Source organism: Aulonocara stuartgranti, assembly GCF_965226115.1.
Source record: "Aulonocara stuartgranti genome assembly, chromosome: 17".
Lineage (NCBI taxonomy): Eukaryota > Metazoa > Chordata > Actinopteri > Cichliformes > Cichlidae > Aulonocara > Aulonocara stuartgranti.
The window spans coordinates 1,728,603-1,748,930 of NC_138953.1; the positions used below are offsets into that span (position 1 = coordinate 1,728,603).

At 40.4% G+C, this 20,328-nt stretch overlaps 1 protein-coding gene and 1 long non-coding RNA gene across 3 annotated transcripts in view; one reads left to right on the forward strand and one right to left on the reverse strand.

Moving 5' to 3' along the window:
- mpped1 (metallophosphoesterase domain containing 1) overlaps nucleotides 1-20,328 on the forward strand; it is a 105,415-nt gene that overhangs the window by 81,657 nt on the left and 3,430 nt on the right. For both annotated transcript variants that reach the window (XR_014272459.1, XM_082511639.1), the window contains exons 5-6: nucleotides 5,707-5,822; nucleotides 17,087-17,200. Coding sequence is in view for 1 of the 2 variants with exons in the window: in XM_082511639.1 (XP_082367765.1) it covers nucleotides 5,707-5,822; nucleotides 17,087-17,200 (230 nt within the window). In the remaining variant the exon portion in view is untranslated. The remainder of the gene's footprint in view (nucleotides 1-5,706; nucleotides 5,823-17,086; nucleotides 17,201-20,328) is intronic.
- Nucleotides 12,514-15,064, reverse strand: LOC309692822. Its single transcript, XR_014272465.1, has 3 exons — nucleotides 14,148-15,064; nucleotides 13,685-13,777; nucleotides 12,514-13,050 (listed from the first exon to the last, which is right to left on the reverse strand). It is a non-coding gene; the product is annotated as an uncharacterized lncRNA (long non-coding RNA).

Sequence of the window (20,328 nt, forward strand, 5' to 3'; positions counted from 1 at the left end):
CAGCAAGGTTTGCAAGCACAGGCAAACAGATAGATGTCAGGCAGAGGTGGTTTGAAATAAAATCACAATTTTACAGGCATGAATGCATTTACAAGTATGGAGAAACCTGTGTGTGTGTGTGTGTGCGTGTGTGTGTGTGTGTGCGTATGTGTGTGCGTGTGTGTGTGTGTGCGCGTATGTGTGTGCGTGCGCGTATGTGTGTGCGTGCGCGTATGTGTGTGCGTGTGTGTGTGTGTGCGTGTGTGTGTGTGTGTGTGTGTGTGTGTGTGTGTGTGCGCGCACCGCTGTGGCCCAACCCAACCTGCCTGCAAGGCTGTTATTAGGGTTGTTAAGTCGTGAGTAGTTAATTAAATCTAGCAGAGGTGATCACAGTTGGGTGTTTTCACTGTGTCGGTGCATGTAATGATTAGCACAGGGCCTGTGTTAAACATTAGGATGGACCTCGTTATATTAATCTTCTGTAGTTCTTACTTCCTCTTTGTATACTTTAAAAACACAGCGCTTACTTCAACATCCCTTTTTTCATCTTTTGCTTTTCAACACTTCCATTGTGACTAGTGTTCATGTGTTTTTAGCACTTTTTTCTACCATCACACCTGGATTTGTTTTTTCACCTGAGTGTTACTACGTAGTAGCATTTTGATACACTAAGTGAGAAATATTAATTTGATATTTATAGAGGGTTATGACACGGCTGTGCAGTTCCATTCAGCCGATGTTATAACATTTGCTCCTTTCCATATTCCACAGTCATAGTGTCAGAGGTTTAGCTCTGTTACTAACTGCTTGGCTAACATTGGTGTACGACAGTTGAAAGGAACAAGCACAATGAGGGCTTTAATGAAGCAAGTGAGCTTTCCGATCATTACATCTGTAAAGATATTTGCATCAGAGCTGCCCCAGCACTTAAGAAAATGTACAATGAATGACAAATGTAAGGATGTATAGGAGTATCAGGGGGCAGTTGTAGACCAGCAAGCCTCCAGGCGTGTGATACACCGGCAGTTACTGTTGCTCTGTAACTGTTAAAAATCTAAATATGCAAATGTCTTTGGCCAGATCACAATAATCATAACCAACCTGGCAAGGGCCAGCTTTTGATACTTAAAAATGCGCTGACCTTTGGCCAGATTTCTGTCTTAAATTAAAGTTGGATGTACAGTCCTACTTCCTCCTGACCTGTCTCCAAACCCTGTTTCTCTCTCTTCCCTGCTGGACCTCAGAATAACTCCGCTGCTGATGTGCTTTTCAAAAATTCCCTCTCAACGTGGCCTCACAGAGAGCAGACTGCTCTCCTGGCAGCAGGTCGTTTCCCTCGCTAACGAGGTGAGTGAGGAGGAGAAATGAGGAGAGAGAGACACACATTCACAGAGAGATGGAGTAATATGTCAAGAGGAGAAAGAGGAGAGGAGGAGAAACGGGCACAGATACGTGATGAGATGAAGAAGAGAGAGAATGAGGTAGAAGAGGCATTCAATGATTCGTGGACTCGCTCGGGTGATATCTGAGGCCCCTCTGTTATACAGACATGCACAAATATATACACTGAGTGTTAAACACATGCATGAAAACCCAAGTGAAAATAGGTCTGCAAAAATGCATTCAAGTTTGACTTTTCCTCTTGTCCTTAGGAGAGGTGAAGCCAGTAGCTCTGAACGTTTGTGTGAGTGTGAGAAATGAAAGTAACGGTTTCATGGCTGTTGTGTTTTTCCCCCCGCGCAGCCCGAAGATGCGCCTGGGGACTGAGTTCTGTAGCACAAACATCTGTTTTCTCCTCTTTTTTCTCTTGTAAAAGCCATAACAAACAGCAGCCCAGCACGTCAACAGAATCTTTAATACGCTCCCCCTACGCCCGCACGCCTGATTCTACTCCTGTAACTTAACACAAATCACCTGTATCATTGTAATCTCTTACCTGATAAAAAACATCACTTTGGAGCAGGGATATGATCAGTGGAATTACATTTAGTTATTCCCGGGTTTGCTCAGCAAACACAGGAGTGGTTCTCTCCTAGAAAGAAGATACGGTCAGTTCCTCGCGGGAGATAATCTCTTTTTAGTAACTGTGACGCCTACAATCGGCACGGACACGTTTTCCTGGCACCGTGGACACTATGAGGAGGTTTGCTGGTAAAATGAGATATAACTGTTTGAAAGAGAGTGACACCTTCCCATACAGAATGATTGATGGTACCAAATTAAAACAAGCTCCAGTGCTTTAGCAAAGGTACTATAATCCTTCGTTGACAAAATGATAGACTAGACCATCAGTGTTTTAGGGACTTTATGACGAATTTGAGATAATGATTTTTTCTTCCTTTGGAAATTTTGCAGCCTTTTGAAAATCTTGTTATAAGTTTTTATTCCACCAAACTATGTTTCAAAAAGTTCTGACAGGTGCTCAGTGATCAATCATCAGTTCCTTCTGCTTTCTTTAAAACGTCATACGAGCCCGAAGATGCAGAAAACTAGAAATGATATATTCTTCTAACCATATTGCAAAGCATAGTGTCAGTTTCAGCATTAATTCTTTTCCTTACAGTTAAAAAAAATAAGTAGAAAACTGACTAAATTCCACACCAAGTTACAACAGTTGATGGCATAATCACATGGCTTTCATCCAGAGGAGACTTTGCCTTCATCTTCATCAGGGCAGTCACGGAAGTCTAAAGACCTGCTGGGTTTCAGGCAGAAACATCAATTGCTAAAATGCTAACGACACCATTTAACCCCCATGCATTTCACTGTTGCTTAGTGCACTATACTGTGCTGCAACAAAAGTCTCCATGCTAACAGAATTCTAGAGTTGCCCTTATTTATTTGGATGAAGCATTTTTTCTGCAAACACTGACCAACTACCCACTTAGCACCAGTGAAAATTTGACGAGTGTCCTGCAAATCAGAAATGGAGAATGTAGACTTTTAAAGTAAAAATGTGCACCTTTTGGAAGATGCTGCATTCAGCAGTGAGGCACAGCGTTGGTGCCCTAGTGCAACAACACTAGTAGGGCACACTTGGCTATGGTCTCACATGATACCCTGCACTAAAATCTGTGCACAGTGCATTGAAATGTGATGCTCAAACAGTGTTTCTCCTTAACTATGGTGGCAAAATGGAAGAAAAACTAATGATGCATCTAAACTTAAGCTTTCACTCCATCACAGAGACAGAAACAACAGATCCAGGTGTAACAATGAAATAAAACACAACCTTCTGAGCAATGACGCCGTCTCATTCTTTGCCTTTGAATCAAGGGAGCAGGTGGTTGGTTGACACGGGTCCTGAAACTCGTTCCATCTGTTTGCTTCTCATCCACACACATTTACTCTGTCTGGCTTCCACTGACACTCCAGTGCATACCTCCACCTCTCGTGGCTCTCATCAGCTTCCTACTCTCACTACAGCCTCTCTACAGTCTGCAAACACCATAAAATGTACTTTATTTTAATAAAACAAGCAAAATGGTTGGTTTGAGCGTTTATGTGTCAATCCAAGCATCTCACCACTTGTTATCAGTGTCTTCATGAATTTTTCTCTTTGCTTATCTATCGCTGTTAAGCTGAATCAGCACGTGCTGGTCATTAACACAAGGGTTTCTTTCGTCTTCTCCTTTACTCGCTCTTTATCCCTCACAGAGAGAATCCGCAGCATCAATCGTATAGCTGAGCTCATCTGTTTTCATTGAGACATCTATGTTAAGATCAACATGAATATTAAATTCCACAGGCTCCATTAATATGCTAAGGCCAGTCCAAGTGTTTTAATATTCACCATGTAAATTATTGAGCTTGTGTTCATGGGCAGTGTTGGATCATTCGTCAGAAATGTTTAGTCTCTGATCTTGAAGAAGTAATGGAATTTTAATCGCACGCACTCAAGCTGAAACAGGAGGTGATTTTCCATGATGCACTGTCGCATCTGCTTGACCAGCCGTCCCCGCATTGTTGACCTCCAAGCTGCCATTTTTAGCTTTATTAATTAGAGGGAAAGGTGGAAAACATTCATTGTGACAGATATTTCTTCCTATCTTCAGTCCTGTCTTTCTGTCTTTGAAGTTCCTAACCATGTAAGACACCCGCCCACACACATCGGCACACACCGGAAATTATTCCGAAAAATCCTCATCTGATGTTTCACTGAGCACAGACGTGTCGGCAGTGGCCGCAGCGATAAAGTTGGTGTTTTGAGTGACTGCACTCAGCAATTTATAAAAAGTTGGTTGCATGGCAGCAGCCGAGGACGTTGTCGCCTGCGGTTGCACACATGTACACAAGCGTGCAGCGTGTTGTCGAGGAAGATGGATCGGAGTACAGATTGTAAGTGACATGTTAATTTCTTCTGCATCACTCACGGCCAAGGCGTCCGCTATCAAAGTAAAGGGACACGAGCCCCAGCCATCAAGGCTTTCCTCTTCTTTTTTCCCTTGTCTTCTCATCCTGGTGCATTCCAGGCTTGATTGTGCGCAAGGAGATGTTTAATATATCTTTCTACTCACCCATCTCCCTCAAAACCATTTGATTTATCCCTTTGCTCTACATCCTATTACTGCTTTCATGTCCCGAAGGTCAAACTGCATGTTTAGCGACTGAAAGCAAGCATGGTCGGGCATCGCAATTACAAGGTTACACGTATCAGAGCATCATTAAACATTGTTAAGGAATAATGGGTCAGCATCGCGTGTCAACTTTGATGATCTCCATACATTTTCGTGAGATATTCTTAAAGTTGCAGACAGCTTCCAGAGGTCGGGCCACAAATGTGCTACCAGTGCCAAAAGTTACATATATCAGAAAAACTCCACGTAGACCGTCATCACGAAGAAGCTTCAACACAACAGATTTCACAAGTTTACTGTATATGTTGTTTTGCAATATAACTCCCTCTCATTTTGTAGCACTTAGTTGTTCAACATGCTCTTTATCCACGATGCAGAAACAGTTTGGTCATGTTACTAAAAATGTGTTTTCTTTTGCAGTTTTTAAAATCTTGCTTTGATGTGTTTTCCTCTTTATTAGTGTTCATCTCTGACTATAAAGCAGATATTAAATGATAGAAATGAGCTCTGCTCAAATAACGCAGGGTGTTTCACCATGATTAGTTCTTCATGTGTGATTTGCATGCACTGAGGAGTGGCAGATACAAAATACACATAAATAAAATACAGCGGTCATACAGACAGGTGAAACAAAGGAAATGCAGTGCTGTGAGGTGCTTATGTACTGGACAGCAGCTCCGCTTTATTTTCTGGGTCCTTTAAATTAAACTGTGAGAATGAATTCTACAACAAACGATCAGCCAGCAGATTATTGAGGTCAGGGTAATGGTAAATGGACTTGTTCTTAGCGCTTTTCTAGTCCTTTTGAGCAATCAAAGCACTTCACACAACCTCAGTCAAGCATGCACTTTTTGCTATGCTACCATTCACACACACTCATACTCCGATGGATATCTTCCCCAAGGATATTTGGCATGTAGACTGGAGCAGCCAGGGATCGAACTCATCGATTTTATCATGTAGAATTTAGACTGACCGAGTTCTGATTTACACCCGGTAATAAAAAGAAAGGTCCTGTGTTTAGTGCAATGCTCAACTCCAGTGTTCAGTGTTGTTAATGTAAAACTGGAGAACTAGAAGGTTTGCGACACCTGTTGGATGCTGTAAGACAAAGCATGATGTCTCTGTTTTCTCTTGTGTGTGTATGCAGGCAACCCTGGTACTACGGCTGGGGCTTCAACCTGCCGCGAGGTCAAGCTCTGCTGGATAAGTGGAACCAGATCCCAGACAACACAGACATTCTGGTCACACACTGCCCTCCACTGGGTGAGACACATATTACAACTGACACACACACACACACACATGTGCATAGATATTCAATTTGAAACACTGTTACTGACATACATTTTTAGTTGCAATTATTTGGTAGTGGAATCATTTTTTTTGTCAAATTTACATGTTTCAGATCATCAAATACATTTTTACATCTTATAGATATTTTACATCTATAAGGATAACACAGGTACAATATGAAGTTATTAAATGATGACTGTGAAAAGCTGCTGCATAGCCCAAGTGCCCTTGAGCATCAGTTTAAGGACTGATGGCCTGGCGTTCTCCGTCTGAATTTCCCTGGTAGAAGTTATGCAAGCACAATTCAGAGTTCCACCAATTACAGCAAGTCGTCGATGCAGCCCCAGACCACCATCATCACCACCTTGTTTTGGGTTTGTTGTACTTTTTGTCTCGTCAGTCAACCTGTTAGGATACTTGTTCATGTTGCAGCAGTGCAGCACGGGCAGCAAGAGTGAGCTACGTGAATGTCTATAGGAAGTTTATATTCAAGACATAAAGACAAGGTGTGAGTGTTTATGTCTGTTTTGTGTCTGCCGTACAGATCAAATTCATCTTCAGTGACTACAAGTCAAAGGTTCAAATCCACACTTGTTTACATTCAGTTATCTTGTAGCTTAACTGTTACTTTTTTCTTTTGTTGCTTGTGTAAATTAAAGGTTCAGTTTAATACAGTACATGTTTAAATCCTCATTGCAGTCGATCTGGCTTGTGTAAATAGACATGGACACTAGAGTAAATCCAGCAGAAAACATATTTTAATTAGCCGAAGTTAACCTGTCTACTTCATTTGAGCAGCCCTCCCTTAAATACATATGCAACGAGGAGAGAGGTGCACTCAGAACACTGAGACAAAGCACACACAGATGGTTCGATAAATACACCACATGTGTTTGGAACAGAATGCGTCACATCTGTGCGTGGAGAGACTCGCAAAAACTCACCTAATCTTTTATTTATTTTTCCATTTATTGTTAACTTTCAGTTCAAAAGAGAGGAGGAACCAAACACGGCATAATCTCGGCTTGTTGGAAGGAGAAAAACTGAGCTTTGCTGTGTGAAATTTCATAAATTAGGGAGGCCAAGAAAACATGAGGAGGAGGCTGAGAGAGATAGCATGGAACCAGAAAAACATACAAAAATTTGAAATTTAGGTGGAAAACACAACTGATGACTGAAATCGTGGAGAACAAGACTAGACTATGTCATCATGTCAGTTCAGAGGCCACGCCCTTTGTAAGCCAGCCCATATGGAAAAGAAATAGAAAAAACTTGCATCAGATTTGGCTTGCTTCATATAGTGAATCATAGAAGGCTTCTATGATTCACTCATGAAAGTGGCCACTTTCTCATTACTTTCATATATTGTTTTTAGGAAGTGTCCAAAACATACAAGTTTCATTATATAATTTTTCAAGGGCTCTTATATCTGTTTTCACTCTTGTATGCTTTTCATACAAGTTTCACACAAGACAGATACAAACTTTATAAGATTTATATATATCTTTTCCGTATGGGAGGGGCCGTTTCATGGAGCAACATGTTTTGTTTACAGGGGCGGAGCCATAAGCATCTATCTATCTGTGCTTTTTACTTGATGTTGATACGATCGTCTCAGACTGAAAGAAGGCTAGGTAAACTGACTGACTAAGCTACATACTTTCAGCCTCCACAGATCTATTTTGCGCATGTGTTTGTGCTGCATTGGTTATAGATTTGTAGATGTGGAGCGGCAGGTTTCTGCCCGCTTTCTCCGATTATTCTGGTCAGCTCAGATCACTCACACTTACAAACCTTCTATTATTATTGATTAAAAAGTATTTACTATATTAGCTATTACTCAGTAATTTCAAAAGATATTAGAGGTCACAATAAATCTATACACAGAATATTGGCACGGTAACTAAAATTTAAATTTAAATTTAAAAAAAAAGAAGAAAAATAAACCAATAATAGAAAATAATAAACAAAGTTCGGGGCTTCTGAACTACACTACAAGTATGAGTTACTGTCCAAGCCCAACTCTGTGTCCTGAAGCTGATATTTCTGAAAAAAAAGTTGGCGACACACACGTGGATGCTATGAAGCTGTATGTATCAAAAAGCAGCAAACAAAACTTCAGCTTCTGGTGACATTTTGACAAATCAGGCTGCATTTACTGACGAGTCTATTTATGAGCCTCTCGTTCAGCTCCATCAGAATAAAAACACAGCAGTGCCCTTTGTTGTTTGGGGGTTTTTGCATTGAGAAACTGAAATGGACTCAGTCTCAGTGCTCTTGTGTCAGACCTCAGCTGCCTGTAAGTGTTCACAGAGCAGTTGAAGCAGACATCATTGCACACAGTCACAGTTATTTTGGGCGTGCTGCAGTCTGCAGCCACTGTTTTCCATAATGTGACTATGACATTACAGGAAGGCCTGTGTGCCTCTGACAAATCAAACTCATACAGTGTATTTGAAGCTGAAATGTGGAACAAGTCGGGTATTAAGATTAAGAAAGCTAACTGTGCTTTTTTCTTTTTTTCATAAACGAGCAGCTTTGAGCTTTTCTGTGAGCAGCGAGAAAGCGTGTCACATGCTCGACGCATGAAATTTGACCGCGGTAGTCCTTGTAGAGACACTACAGAAAACCATACAGTCTGTATATGCAGACATTTATCCACAGCTTTTGTAGACGTGCACACACGCACAGCTTGAGCATGCTCTGTCAATGGTTCATTTACCTTTCAAATGAAAGAGTGGTGGAAAGGGCCCCGATGAATCATTGTTGGATTGAGTGGATGCATAAAAGGTGAAAGTAATCACAGCGATGACTCACACAGATCAGTCAGCTCATCTTGCGCTGCCTGAGAGCACACTTTACCTGTACAGGAGATCATTAGCCTTCTTAGTAATCACTTTTCAGCTCATACACACTTGTTTTCATCCTCTTACACACCAGTGTTGCAGCAGTCTGAATAAACACAGATGCTAGCTCACAAGCTGACTGACATCCTGTGCAAGCATCACAAATATGGCTAAACACACACTCCTTTCTCTCCTGCACACACACTTTCACACCTCATCTCCTGCTGCAGCTGTGGTGTTCAGATGAGTGTGTGTGATTGATTTCCTTGTCTGCGTCTCGGCTGCGAACACGGCCATTTATTTTCCATTCAGCTTAGCCAAGTGTCTCCAGCTATCTGCTCATAAGCCACAGGCATATGGAGCAGCTACAGCAGGCTACTAATGCATGACACACACACACACACACACACACACACACACACACACACACACACACACACACACACACACACACACACATACTCGGAGCAAGACTTGGAGGGAATGACATGAAAAAAAAAGTAGTATGGAAAAAGGGAAAGGAACACAAACGCGGACACTACAGTATTTTCTAATTGTTTTTAATAAGACGAAGTAAAACACAACAGATGAGAAGGTGAAGCAAAAAGGAGCAGGAGCAAGACATAATTTCGCACTGCGGCAAAAGCAAACGTCTTTTATGAGGCGCGATAAAGCTGCAGATCGGCGGCTAGAGAGGAAAAATATGGCCCCTTCATCTGGCTGTGAGGAAGAAGTTAACAGCAGAGAGAACAAGGGAGAAAGTGAGACAAAAAGAGGAAAACAGGCTCAATGCCCAAAGCAGCAGCTGCTTCGAAACAAGGAGCACATTAGAGTGAAATACCCCGAGACACAAAAAGCCCTCGTAACTTCTCACTTTACTTCCACCATCTCCCAAGGCATGTAAAAATATACTTACACTTTTAAGGCATTTTATGCCTAAACCCATCCTAAATGTGTGTGTGTGTGTGTGTGTGTGTGTGTGTGTGTGTGTGTGTGTGTTTTACAGGTGGAGAGATTTAGAGGGTAAAGAAGTTGGTCTGTATCACTTTACAACCATGACTGATTCACTGCCAGCTTAGTACACAGATGTCGTTATTCCTCTGCTGAGCACAAGCGGGTCCATTAATTCTGCTGTGAGCAGGTTGCTGGGGAATATAAAAATGTATAAAGGCTGTCTTTCTTTCTCTTTGTTTTAAAAGCAAACAGATCAGCAGCACCTCTGATGTAGTATCGGGGCTTTCATTGTGGGAAAAGTCCTCCCATTATACAATTAAACTTATAGCATTGAGTGGCCTGAAGCCCCAAAACATCATTTCCAGCTGGAGCTTAATCAATAAGAAAAACCAGGACATTTAAATTTGTTTGCCTGAAGCTTGAAGTGTTACCCGCAACGACTTCAGACCCTTAGATTCTTAAAAATATCAATTCAATTTTATTTATTCAGCACCAAATCACAGCAACAGTCGCCTCAAGGTGCTTTATATTGTAAGGTCGACCCCACAATAACACATACTTAAAGATTACTGTCGTATGTTTGGAACATATGCACTGATTCTTTTATAGCGCTTTTCTGCTCTCCCAGAGCACTCAAAGCTCTTTATACAACATGCCACATTCACACACATTCACACTCCGATGGATGCATCAGAGAGCAGCTCAGGGTTAATATCCTCCCCAAGGACACTGCTAACCTTCCCATCAGTAGATGACCCGGTCTACGTCCTGAGCTAGCACCCCGACTACACCCTGAAAGCTGTGTGTGCTGTTTCAACTTGATAATTCAAGTCTCACTGCAGGCACGGATAAAATCCCCCTAAAAGTTGTGTCTGTGGAAATTTTGTTTTTTGTCTGTTTGTTTCGTTTTTGTTTTTTGCTGTTTTTTTCCATGAAAATAGTCCCTGTGTGGCTTTAAGTGGCTTCGTTAAAACTGTGTACCTTTGTTTCATTTAATATATTACTATACAAATGTCTCCCTGATTCATCCTCAGCCTCGCCGCTCTCTCTGCTGCACGCAGGGAGACGCACAGCAACAGTGAGTGTGTTGGTAAGCAGGAGAGAAACATGTTCGTATGTAAAATCAAGAAGTCCTGAACAGAGAGAGACTGCAGTCTCTGCAGACACGGGGAACTGCTGGGTACAACCTGTTCAAGCTAGTCTATTTGAACTGCTTTCTGTTTCCTCCTACACTTGTTGGGAAACTTAATTTATACTTTATACTATTTATACAGATTTCTATGACGTTGTTGTCACTGCACGATTGCTCCATGTGTGTCTATAGATTTCTGCTACACACAGTGGGAAGTGACGGAGCTGTGAACACACACACACACACACACACACACACACACACACACACACACACACACACACAGCAGAACAACTGTACTATATATCTGCTATACTGCATGAGCCTTTAGCTTGAAGATGTTTTCAAAGAACCAATGAGAAGTTGCTCACGTTGAACCTTGTTCCCTGATGAGTTAGTAGACTCTTTCATGTCATACTGAATAAAACATATTTACATTAAGGCAGATAAAAAAATTAATTTGGTAGCATTTTATATGATTTTACACTTAAAATCTGAATTCACTGATCACAATAACCATTAGTTATATTTAATAGAACTTTTATTTTCCTGCACTGAGGATGCTGTAGCCTTTAGCCTTCATCGTTGTTGCCTTTTTTGTTTTGTTCGTCCTCTTGTCTGAGCAGAGCGACAGACAGCAGGGAAGATGGAGGCGCGCAGTCCTCAGTCATTTTATTCCTCTGACGTGATGCTTTTATTGACTCAGCATCAGCAGCATCCGTCGTCGCGGAGGAGACACTAAATCATATACACTCCGTGCTTTATCCTTGTCACACATACTGTGAAGTATGCATCTGTGTGCGGCTTTGATTGATCTTTATTTTCTGTGGCTGCTTTTTAAGAGTCTTTTTTCAGTGCTGTGTAATGTTGTTTGCCATTAGACAAGCAGCTTGAAAAGAAGAGCTTCTTTCTCAAGTGTGTATGCATCAAATTTCATACTATGGCATTCATAACATTTATGTCTTGAAATAAAGATAACTGTTTTATATTTTCAAAAAATGTAACTCAGCATCACCAAGCTCACATTAAATGAATTAGTGAAATGATCCAGCAAGGATCATTGCTGTGGGAGGGTGAGGATACAAGTACTGAATGAGTTTCCGATGTTAGGGAGTATTGAACTACATAATTAAACCAGAAAATACAATTTCCAGTATCTTTCTGGTAGTTTGACTGCACACATATGCACTCAAAAAATGAACATAAAAACATCATGGAAAGAATTTCCACGTGATTAAATTGCTTTATTTTAGCATTATGCAATTCTGTTACTCCAACTTAATGCACTCAAGTTGGACCAACTTAATTAAAGATTGATGAATCAACGTATTTACTGCATTTTGATCCAATATATTTTAATAGTGTTGATCCAACTTAAAGAGTTTTGTTCCAACTCAATTCAGTAGGTTTTCTCCAACTAATTTACTAAATTTGGTCCCAGTTTAAGTTAATTGAGTTGAACCAACTCATACAAATTAAGTTATTCCAACACAAGTCTTTAATGCTAATAGAAAGCAATTTAATCACGTGGAAATTCTTTCCATGATTATTTTAAGTTAATTTAAAGAGTAATTTTTTGGAGCATTTAACAAAGTCTAGAGTCTGGTTAACATCACTATTTCACTATTACATCTAAAAGGTAAATAAAAATTTGTCATACACATCTTTTTGTTTTCTCCAATTTATTGAATTTATAGCAAATTTCACATAATGTATAAAGAATACATGAAATGCAAGTACAAGTTAAGTAGTGGACAAAGTGGAAAGTTAACCTGTTAAAACAATTTTTTAACAACAATGAATGGCTGAATCAGGTGATTTTCCGATGACTAATACAACTACTTTGAAGGTCAACAGATGCACTTTCAAAAAAGAAAATATCTGCAATTATTTTAGGTTCATGGTCCAGATACATGGTGTAGCTGTTGTAATGGGAACATTTCTCAACGAGAAAATAGTCTTTTGAGAACCTGTACTTTGTGTGCTGTTGGATAGTTCGTGTGCATCTAATTCCATAAGAATCTTCTGCAGGACCTCAAAGGTGTACCTGAGTTCCAGAGGGTAGCTCAGGTTCAGTGAATAGACCAGACCAAGCAACATTGTCACTGCAAAAACTACATTGCCCAACTCACCCATCACTTCCACCCCCTCTAGAACAATCACAACATCCTGAGGGTCATCGCCAGGCTCCGCACCCTCTGATCGAATGACACAGATTCCAAAGACTGTCTCTGCTATGGCAGTGGCGATGCTTGTTATCAACTTCCTGTGACAATAAAACAAACAAACAAAAAGATAATGATTTCTCACTAATGTCCATTGCAAACAGTTTTAAAAGTAAATATCTGTTTTACATTAATGTAAAATACCTAAAAGCTTTATTCATTCAAGCCTTATAATAATGTAAATGTAATCAAAAATGACTGCCCGATATTTTTCCTGACTCAAGAGAAGTTCATTCAATACCTCAACAATGTCCTGTCTTTCAAAATCTTGTGATAGGGGTGACTGTGGCACAGGAGGTAGAGCAAGTTGTCTACTGGTTTAATCCCTGGCTTCTCTAATCTGATACTAAAACTATCAATGGGTAACATACTGAACCCCAAGTTGCTCCTGATACATCCATTGAAGTGTAAATGTTACATAAAAATCTTGTATGAATGTGTGTATGAATGAGGTTATTATAATGATATTATAATAATGATAGTATAAAACACTCAAGAATGGTGTGTGTAGTATCCAGTGAGAAACTTAAAGCTCTTACTTTTCCTATTTTAAAAGGTATTTTTTACAGCCACCGGTAATTTATAGGAAAACCCCATCCCCTGAAACTTTTTGTATGTAGTTCAAGCTTATCTTTGATCATCTCCTTAGTTAAGGATACAGGCAAGTTAACATACCAGGTAATTCTTCACCAGCTTCTCAGGATCTTCATTCAGGTACACGCAAAGACCTTTGGTGATGTATTCTCTTCTGATTTCAACAGCATCAGTCTTTATACACAGAGGGGGAAAAAAACAAATATATACGGAAATCCATCTCAACGACCTAGCAGTGGGATTAAAGAACTTTTAGTTCAATTACCAGGAATTTGTGAGAAATACAGAGGCTATTGTTTTACAGTCTTAATCTTTTCAAATAGTATTTATGCATTTTAGACAAGTCTGTCATTTTAATATTGTTTTGTAATTTGTGTATTAATTTAATCATGCCATACCCCCAATTCAAGAAAGTTTAGATGATGTGTACATAAAATCAGAATGCAATGTTTTCTTGGTCTCAAAACTATATGTCTCTTACAAATGAATATATTACATTTTTAACATGGGAATGTGATAATTTTTAAGAAAAATATTAGCTCACCATGAATTTGATGAACTGGCCTGCCAGCTCTCCAGACCTTTCACCACCTGATAAGATTAAACATTTATTATCTTTACAGGAGGGAACTGCAAGTCTCCAAGTTTATTAAGTAGAAAAATATTTAATTTCAAAAAAATTAAAAAACAGGAAAACATATCTGTTCATGTTTTGTCTTTCCTCCTCAGTGTACTAAAAACACATAAATTGTTAAATAAACCACTGTCCATCAGTTGCAACTTACAAACTTACAAATTTCAACAACCCACACGTAAAATGTAAATTTATCACAACAGTCTCTGTGGTAGAGCCAAACTAGCTTATGTGCAGAGGTTAAGTTATAAACAATATCTATATTTGGAGTAGCTAAGTCTTTCATATTAGGCTATCATGCTAGCATGACATTGTGCTATATTCTTGCACTAACGTGTTAGCTAGCTAGAATGGCATAAACAAACAGATATTTTTTTAAAAAAAAAAACAAAAAAACAAATGTGAATAAATAGAACTGAAAAGAATCGACAAACTAATGATACCTTTGTGCAAAAAGTATTTTCATCAAGATGGATGAAGATAGATTCACTCTTACCTTTCCAAGATGACCGTGAAGCAAACCATGTGCTTTCCTGCCTCTTGTTGTTTAGAATCTCACGTGATCTTGTGATATCGCGAGTCTTTAAGGCAGCTAACCACTCTTGTTAGATTTTATCATGTCATATCAACAAGAATAAATTTAAGAGGCGCTAAGTTGGTAAATTTCTTGTAGATCTTATATGATTTTATTACGTTCACTTTAGAAACATAAATTCATTGTGTTCAAATTACATGTTAGAGTCTTGTAAATGCAATAACCACCAAATTTCACTTTTTTGAGTGTGTGTATAGTGATTTCCTTCCATTTTTTTTCTTTTTGATTGCAATTAGTTATTTACACAAATAAAAAACTGCAATAAAACAAAGATTTTTATTGCATGTCTACAACTGCACTGAATGAAAAAAGCTGTCAGAATCAGCCCCGCTGTGAAGGCATTCCCATGTTGTTCAGTGCTCACACAGTACCGTCATCATGTTGGATTAACCTCCAGAACAAAAACCAATTGGTGTGATTTTTAAATGTTCAGAGATGTTGTTGGTAGAAAAGTAAAAGTTACGTGACTCCTGGCTCAGCTGGTTAACCAGAAAGATTAATCTTTCTCATTTTTCAACTTCTATCACCTCAGTGTCTCCTCTTCTGTTGGAGGGGTTTAAATACACCCCACTGTAGAACAGCTGACACCCCAGCTCTTGCATAAAGGTAGTGGATGGAAATGGGCATCATTTTCTTATAAGATAAGATAAGATAAGATAAGATAACCTTTATTAGTCCCACACGTGGGAAATTTGTTTTGTCACAGCAGGAAGTGGACAGTGCAAAAGTTATGAGGCAAAAATTAGAATACAATAAGAATAAATACAGTACACAGCTGTACAGAATAGAATAAAATAATATACTATATACAGTAGAATAAAATAAATATACAATAAGATAAAAATAGAATACAAATACAAATACTATATACAACTGAGTAAAAATACAACGATGCCAGAAAGGATTATTGCACTTAGTATTATTGCATATGTATGGATGTGTGTGCTTGATCAGTTAAAGTCTTTGTTGTGGAGTCTGACAGCAGTGGGGAGGAAAGACCTGCGAAATCTCTCCGTCCCACACCGTGGGTGCCGCAGTCTCCCACTGAAGGAGCTGCTCAGTGCTGTCACAGTCTGCTGCATGGGGTGGGAGACGTTGTCCATCAGGGATGACAGCTTAGCCGCCGTTCTCCTGTCACTCACCACCTCCACTGGGTCCAGAGGGCATCCTAGAACAGAGCTGGCCCTTCGGATCACCCTGTTCAGTCTCTTCCTGTCCCCAGCAGAGATGCTGCTGCCCCAGCAGACCACACCATAAAAGATAGCAGAAGCCACCACAGAGTCATAGAAGGTCTTCAGGAGTGGGCCCTCCACTCCAAACGACCTGAGTCTCCGCAGCAGGTACAGCCTGCTCTGCCCTTTCCTGTAGAGGGCGTCTGAGTTATGAGTCCAGTCCAGTCTATTGTTCAGATGAACACCAAGGTACCTGTAGCTGTCCACAGCCTCAATGTCCATACCTTGGATGTTCAGTGGTTGCAGTGGAGAATGCTTGTGCCTGCGGAAGTCTACCACCAGTTCCTTGGTTTTACTGGCATTGATCTGGAGGTAGTTCAGCTGGCACCAGTCCACAAAGTCTTGGGTCAGACCTCTGTACTCCTTGTCGTCCCCATCAGTGATGAGGCCGACTATTGCAGAGTCATCAGAGAACTTCTGCAGGAAGCACTGGGTGGAATTGTGGGAGAAGTCTGCAGTGTAGATGGTGAAGAGGAACGGAGCCAGAACCGTTCCCTGTGGGCCCTCGTACTGCAGACGACCCTGTCCGACACACAGCCCTGAGTCCTCACATACTGTGGTCGGTCGGTGAGGTAGTCCAGGATCCAGGTAGTGAGGTGATGGTCCACTCCAGAGTTCACCAGCTTGTCCTTTAGAACCGAGGGAAGAATGGTGTTGAAGGCACTGGAGAAATCAAAGAACATGATTCTCACAGTGCTTCCAGCGGTCTCCAGGTGAGCGAGGGAACGATGCAGGAGGTGAATGACGGCATCATCCGCTCCAATGCCAGGCTGGTAGGCAAACTGAAGTGGGTCCAGTGATGAGCTTGTTAGGCGCCGAAGCTGAGCCAGGACCAACCGCTCCAGGGTCTTCATCAGGTGGGATGTCAGAGCCACCGGCCTGTAGCTGTTGAGGTCCTTGGGGCGTGAAACTAACTGACCAAATAAAATAAAAAAACTGCATTACTTTGCAGATTTTTTTCCACAAACCTTCATAAGCTTTGTGAGCATGGCAGCGTATCTGATTCACGTCTCTGTGTGCAGGTTTCCTGGACTGGGTTCCCAAGAAGATGCAGCGTGTTGGGTGCATGGAGCTGCTCAACACAGTCCAGAGGAGAGTTCAGCCCAAATTACATGTTTTCGGCCACATTCATGAAGGTACGACTAATTACACTGCTGTCGAATACTTTATGTTTAATGCAGTAATGAACGCTACAATTAAATGGACGTTGATATTTAAATTATGTGTATTCAATAATTTAAAGGTAATATAAAATATAAAATGAATCACCCACAAGTTTGTGGGGATAGGTTAATTGATTAATCTAAATTGCCCATAGGTGTGAATCTGTGAGTGAATGTGAGTGTGAATGGTTGCCCGTCTCTGTGTTAGCCCTGCGACAGACTGGCGACCTGTCCAGGGTGTATCCCGCCTCTCGCCCTGTGACAGCTGGGATAGGCTCCAGCGCCCCCCACGACCCTGAAAAGGATAAGCAGAAGCGAATGGATGGAAAATGAATCACTTTGAATGAAAAATCAGATCTGAGAGGACTCTGAATGTTCTTTAGACCAGCGCAGGCTGTTCACAAATTACAGACCAAACAGCTTACAAGCACTTAGTTCTGCCCCTCAGTAGGCTTCTGGTAGCTAACTAATAATAATAATAGTAAGCAGCCTTTAAGGAACAGCTTAAACAAGTTTTTTTGTTGCATCACGTAACCTGTGTGGCTGCAACATTACTCTGCTATCATTGTAGAATAGAGAGAAAACCAAACATCAACAATTTAGAATTTAATTTTATGCACAAATATGTTTAAATATATTTCCACTGATAATTTTACTTTGAATTATTAGACTTGAAAACTGAATTTTAAAGGTAAATTTATGAATTACATTTACAAGTTGGACAAAGGTTGATTCAGCCTGAACCACAGCAGACAGAAAACTGCTGTTTAGGTCTGTAGCTGCGATATAAAGTGCTTCGAGGTGCCTGTTGATGTGATTTGGTGCTAAATCGAGAAAACTGAAATGAGGTGACTCAAATCAGAATTCTGACACATGCAAACTCACATATAATGTGAGGAATTTCTGTTTAGGGAAAAAGAAGTACGCTAATTAGTACAAGGCTTTTTTTACTAAGCATCTAATGATGCCGTGCAACTGTTGTATCAGTGGTTCCATAGGGTTTTATTTCAACTAATCACATGTTAACATATAAAGGTAGTGCAGATCTGTGAAAATCCATCAACCTTAAAATGCTAATTAAATGATTAAACTAACACAAAACACTTTTGTTTTAAAAAACATAGAATGGCTGAGCGGCCACATCCCTATCAGCATTTCATACAGGCCAGCAGGGCCAAAGAGGCCCACTCCCAGCGTTGAGGGTGGCTTTTTATTTAGGGTTATCAGGTCAGCACTGAACCCCTGGAGCACGAGTCCCACATCAGAGAGAACCAGATTAGAAACTAGATCAGATTTTATAAGAGGAGAAATGGGTTGAAAGCAGTGCTCTTCATTAATGTGAGGCCCCACAGAGAGGCAGAAATGATCCTCAGCGTGTTTTGTATTCATGTATTCCAAATGTGAAAGGAGCAGCACAGAAATGCAAAGCAATGTTCCAAGAGATGGTGAAAATGACACGTTCACGGCACAACGTTAAAATGTAGTGCTTTTTAAGAGATGGCAGTTAACTTGTGCTTGAAAAACTGTAACACTTTAATGTCTGCCATTTGGAAGGCATGCACTTTTGAAGCAGACGTGTAGTGGAGTTAGTGTCACACTCTGCATATATTTTCACAAACTAGAATCTCAGGATTTCAGAACACATGAGCCTTTCTAGCTTCCAGTTTTGCAGCTGTTTCTTCAGTTCAGATCTGCAGTATCTCTTATTTGTCCCTTGAACCGCCGCAGTTACGATTCTTCCTGTGGTGCACTCTCAGACTTTTGTTTCCCTGGAGTATATTTACAACGCTTCCAAGTCTCTTCCATTTGGGGAGTCAAACTGCTCTACCCCAAATGTCTGCATCGTTGTTGTTTTTTTATAAAATAGTTAGTATCGTCCCTTTTTTCTGTTTTACAAAAAGTGAAAGGAGCATATATTTATACCAGTAACTGTTGAGTCACTGATTTAAATTCTTCTTTTTGTCCTTTTTCCCCACGGTTGAATGAAAAATGTAGACAAGTTTAATCAGTGTCATAAAGCCTAAACGTGGAGGTCTGATTAATAACCAAATGAATAACTAAAACCAAAGTTACATATGAATAATCAGGACAGCTGAAGGATTTGAAGGTTCTGAGTTGTGTGGTGCACACAGAGGTCCATTTGGGTCCCCTTTGGGGTCCATTTTGATCCCTGTTAATATAATATTCACTGTTATGCTGATGACATCCAAACTTACATCCGTATGAAACTGTCTCTGTCCCCCTGCTCCCTTGGTTTAACTGTCTACATGAAAGACTGGTTAACACAATTGTCTAACCCTAAATGAAAGCAAGACAGAAACTATTGGATTTGGAAGCTGTAACTACTCTTTGGACAAGTTAACTGACACCCTTGGTGGAACCCTTGGTCCCCTTGCTTATCATTACTCCCATACTGTTAGAAATCTTAGTTTTTAGTGTCTACAGTTGTAAACATCTGCCAACTTTTTCATTAGTAGTTTGGACTATTGCTGTTCTCTGTAGCTTAGTCTTTAACACTCTCCATTGCTTGCTTGGCAACAGGTATTAGAAGATATAACCACATCACTCCAGTTTTAGCAAATTTAAACCAGCTGAAGCCTAATCTTGAAAGTAGAGATAGTGTCTGTCTCCTGAATCCAAACTGGAAGCTGGTTCCACAGAAGAGGGGCCTGAAAACTGAAGGCTCTGCCTCCCATTCTACTTTTAAATACTCTAGGAACAACAAGTAGCCCTGCAGAGCGAGAGCGAAGTGCTCTAATAGGGTGATATGGTACTACAAGGTCATTAAGATAAGATGGGGCCTGATTATTTAAGACCTTGTATGTGAGGAGCAGGATTTTGAATCCTGGATTTAACAGGAAGCCAAAACAGGAGAAATCTGCTCTCTCTTTCTAGTCCCTGTCAGGACTCTTGCTGCAGCATTTTGGATCAGCTGAAGGCTTTTCAGGGAGTTATATAACCCAAAAATAGTACTGAGATCATATAGGCAGATCCTCTTACTACAGCTTCCAGAGTCTAAGGGCCCGATCCAAAGAGGGGATCAGGGTCTTAGACTCTGGAATAAACTGTAACCTCTATTTGTTTTGAATGTCTTATTTTAT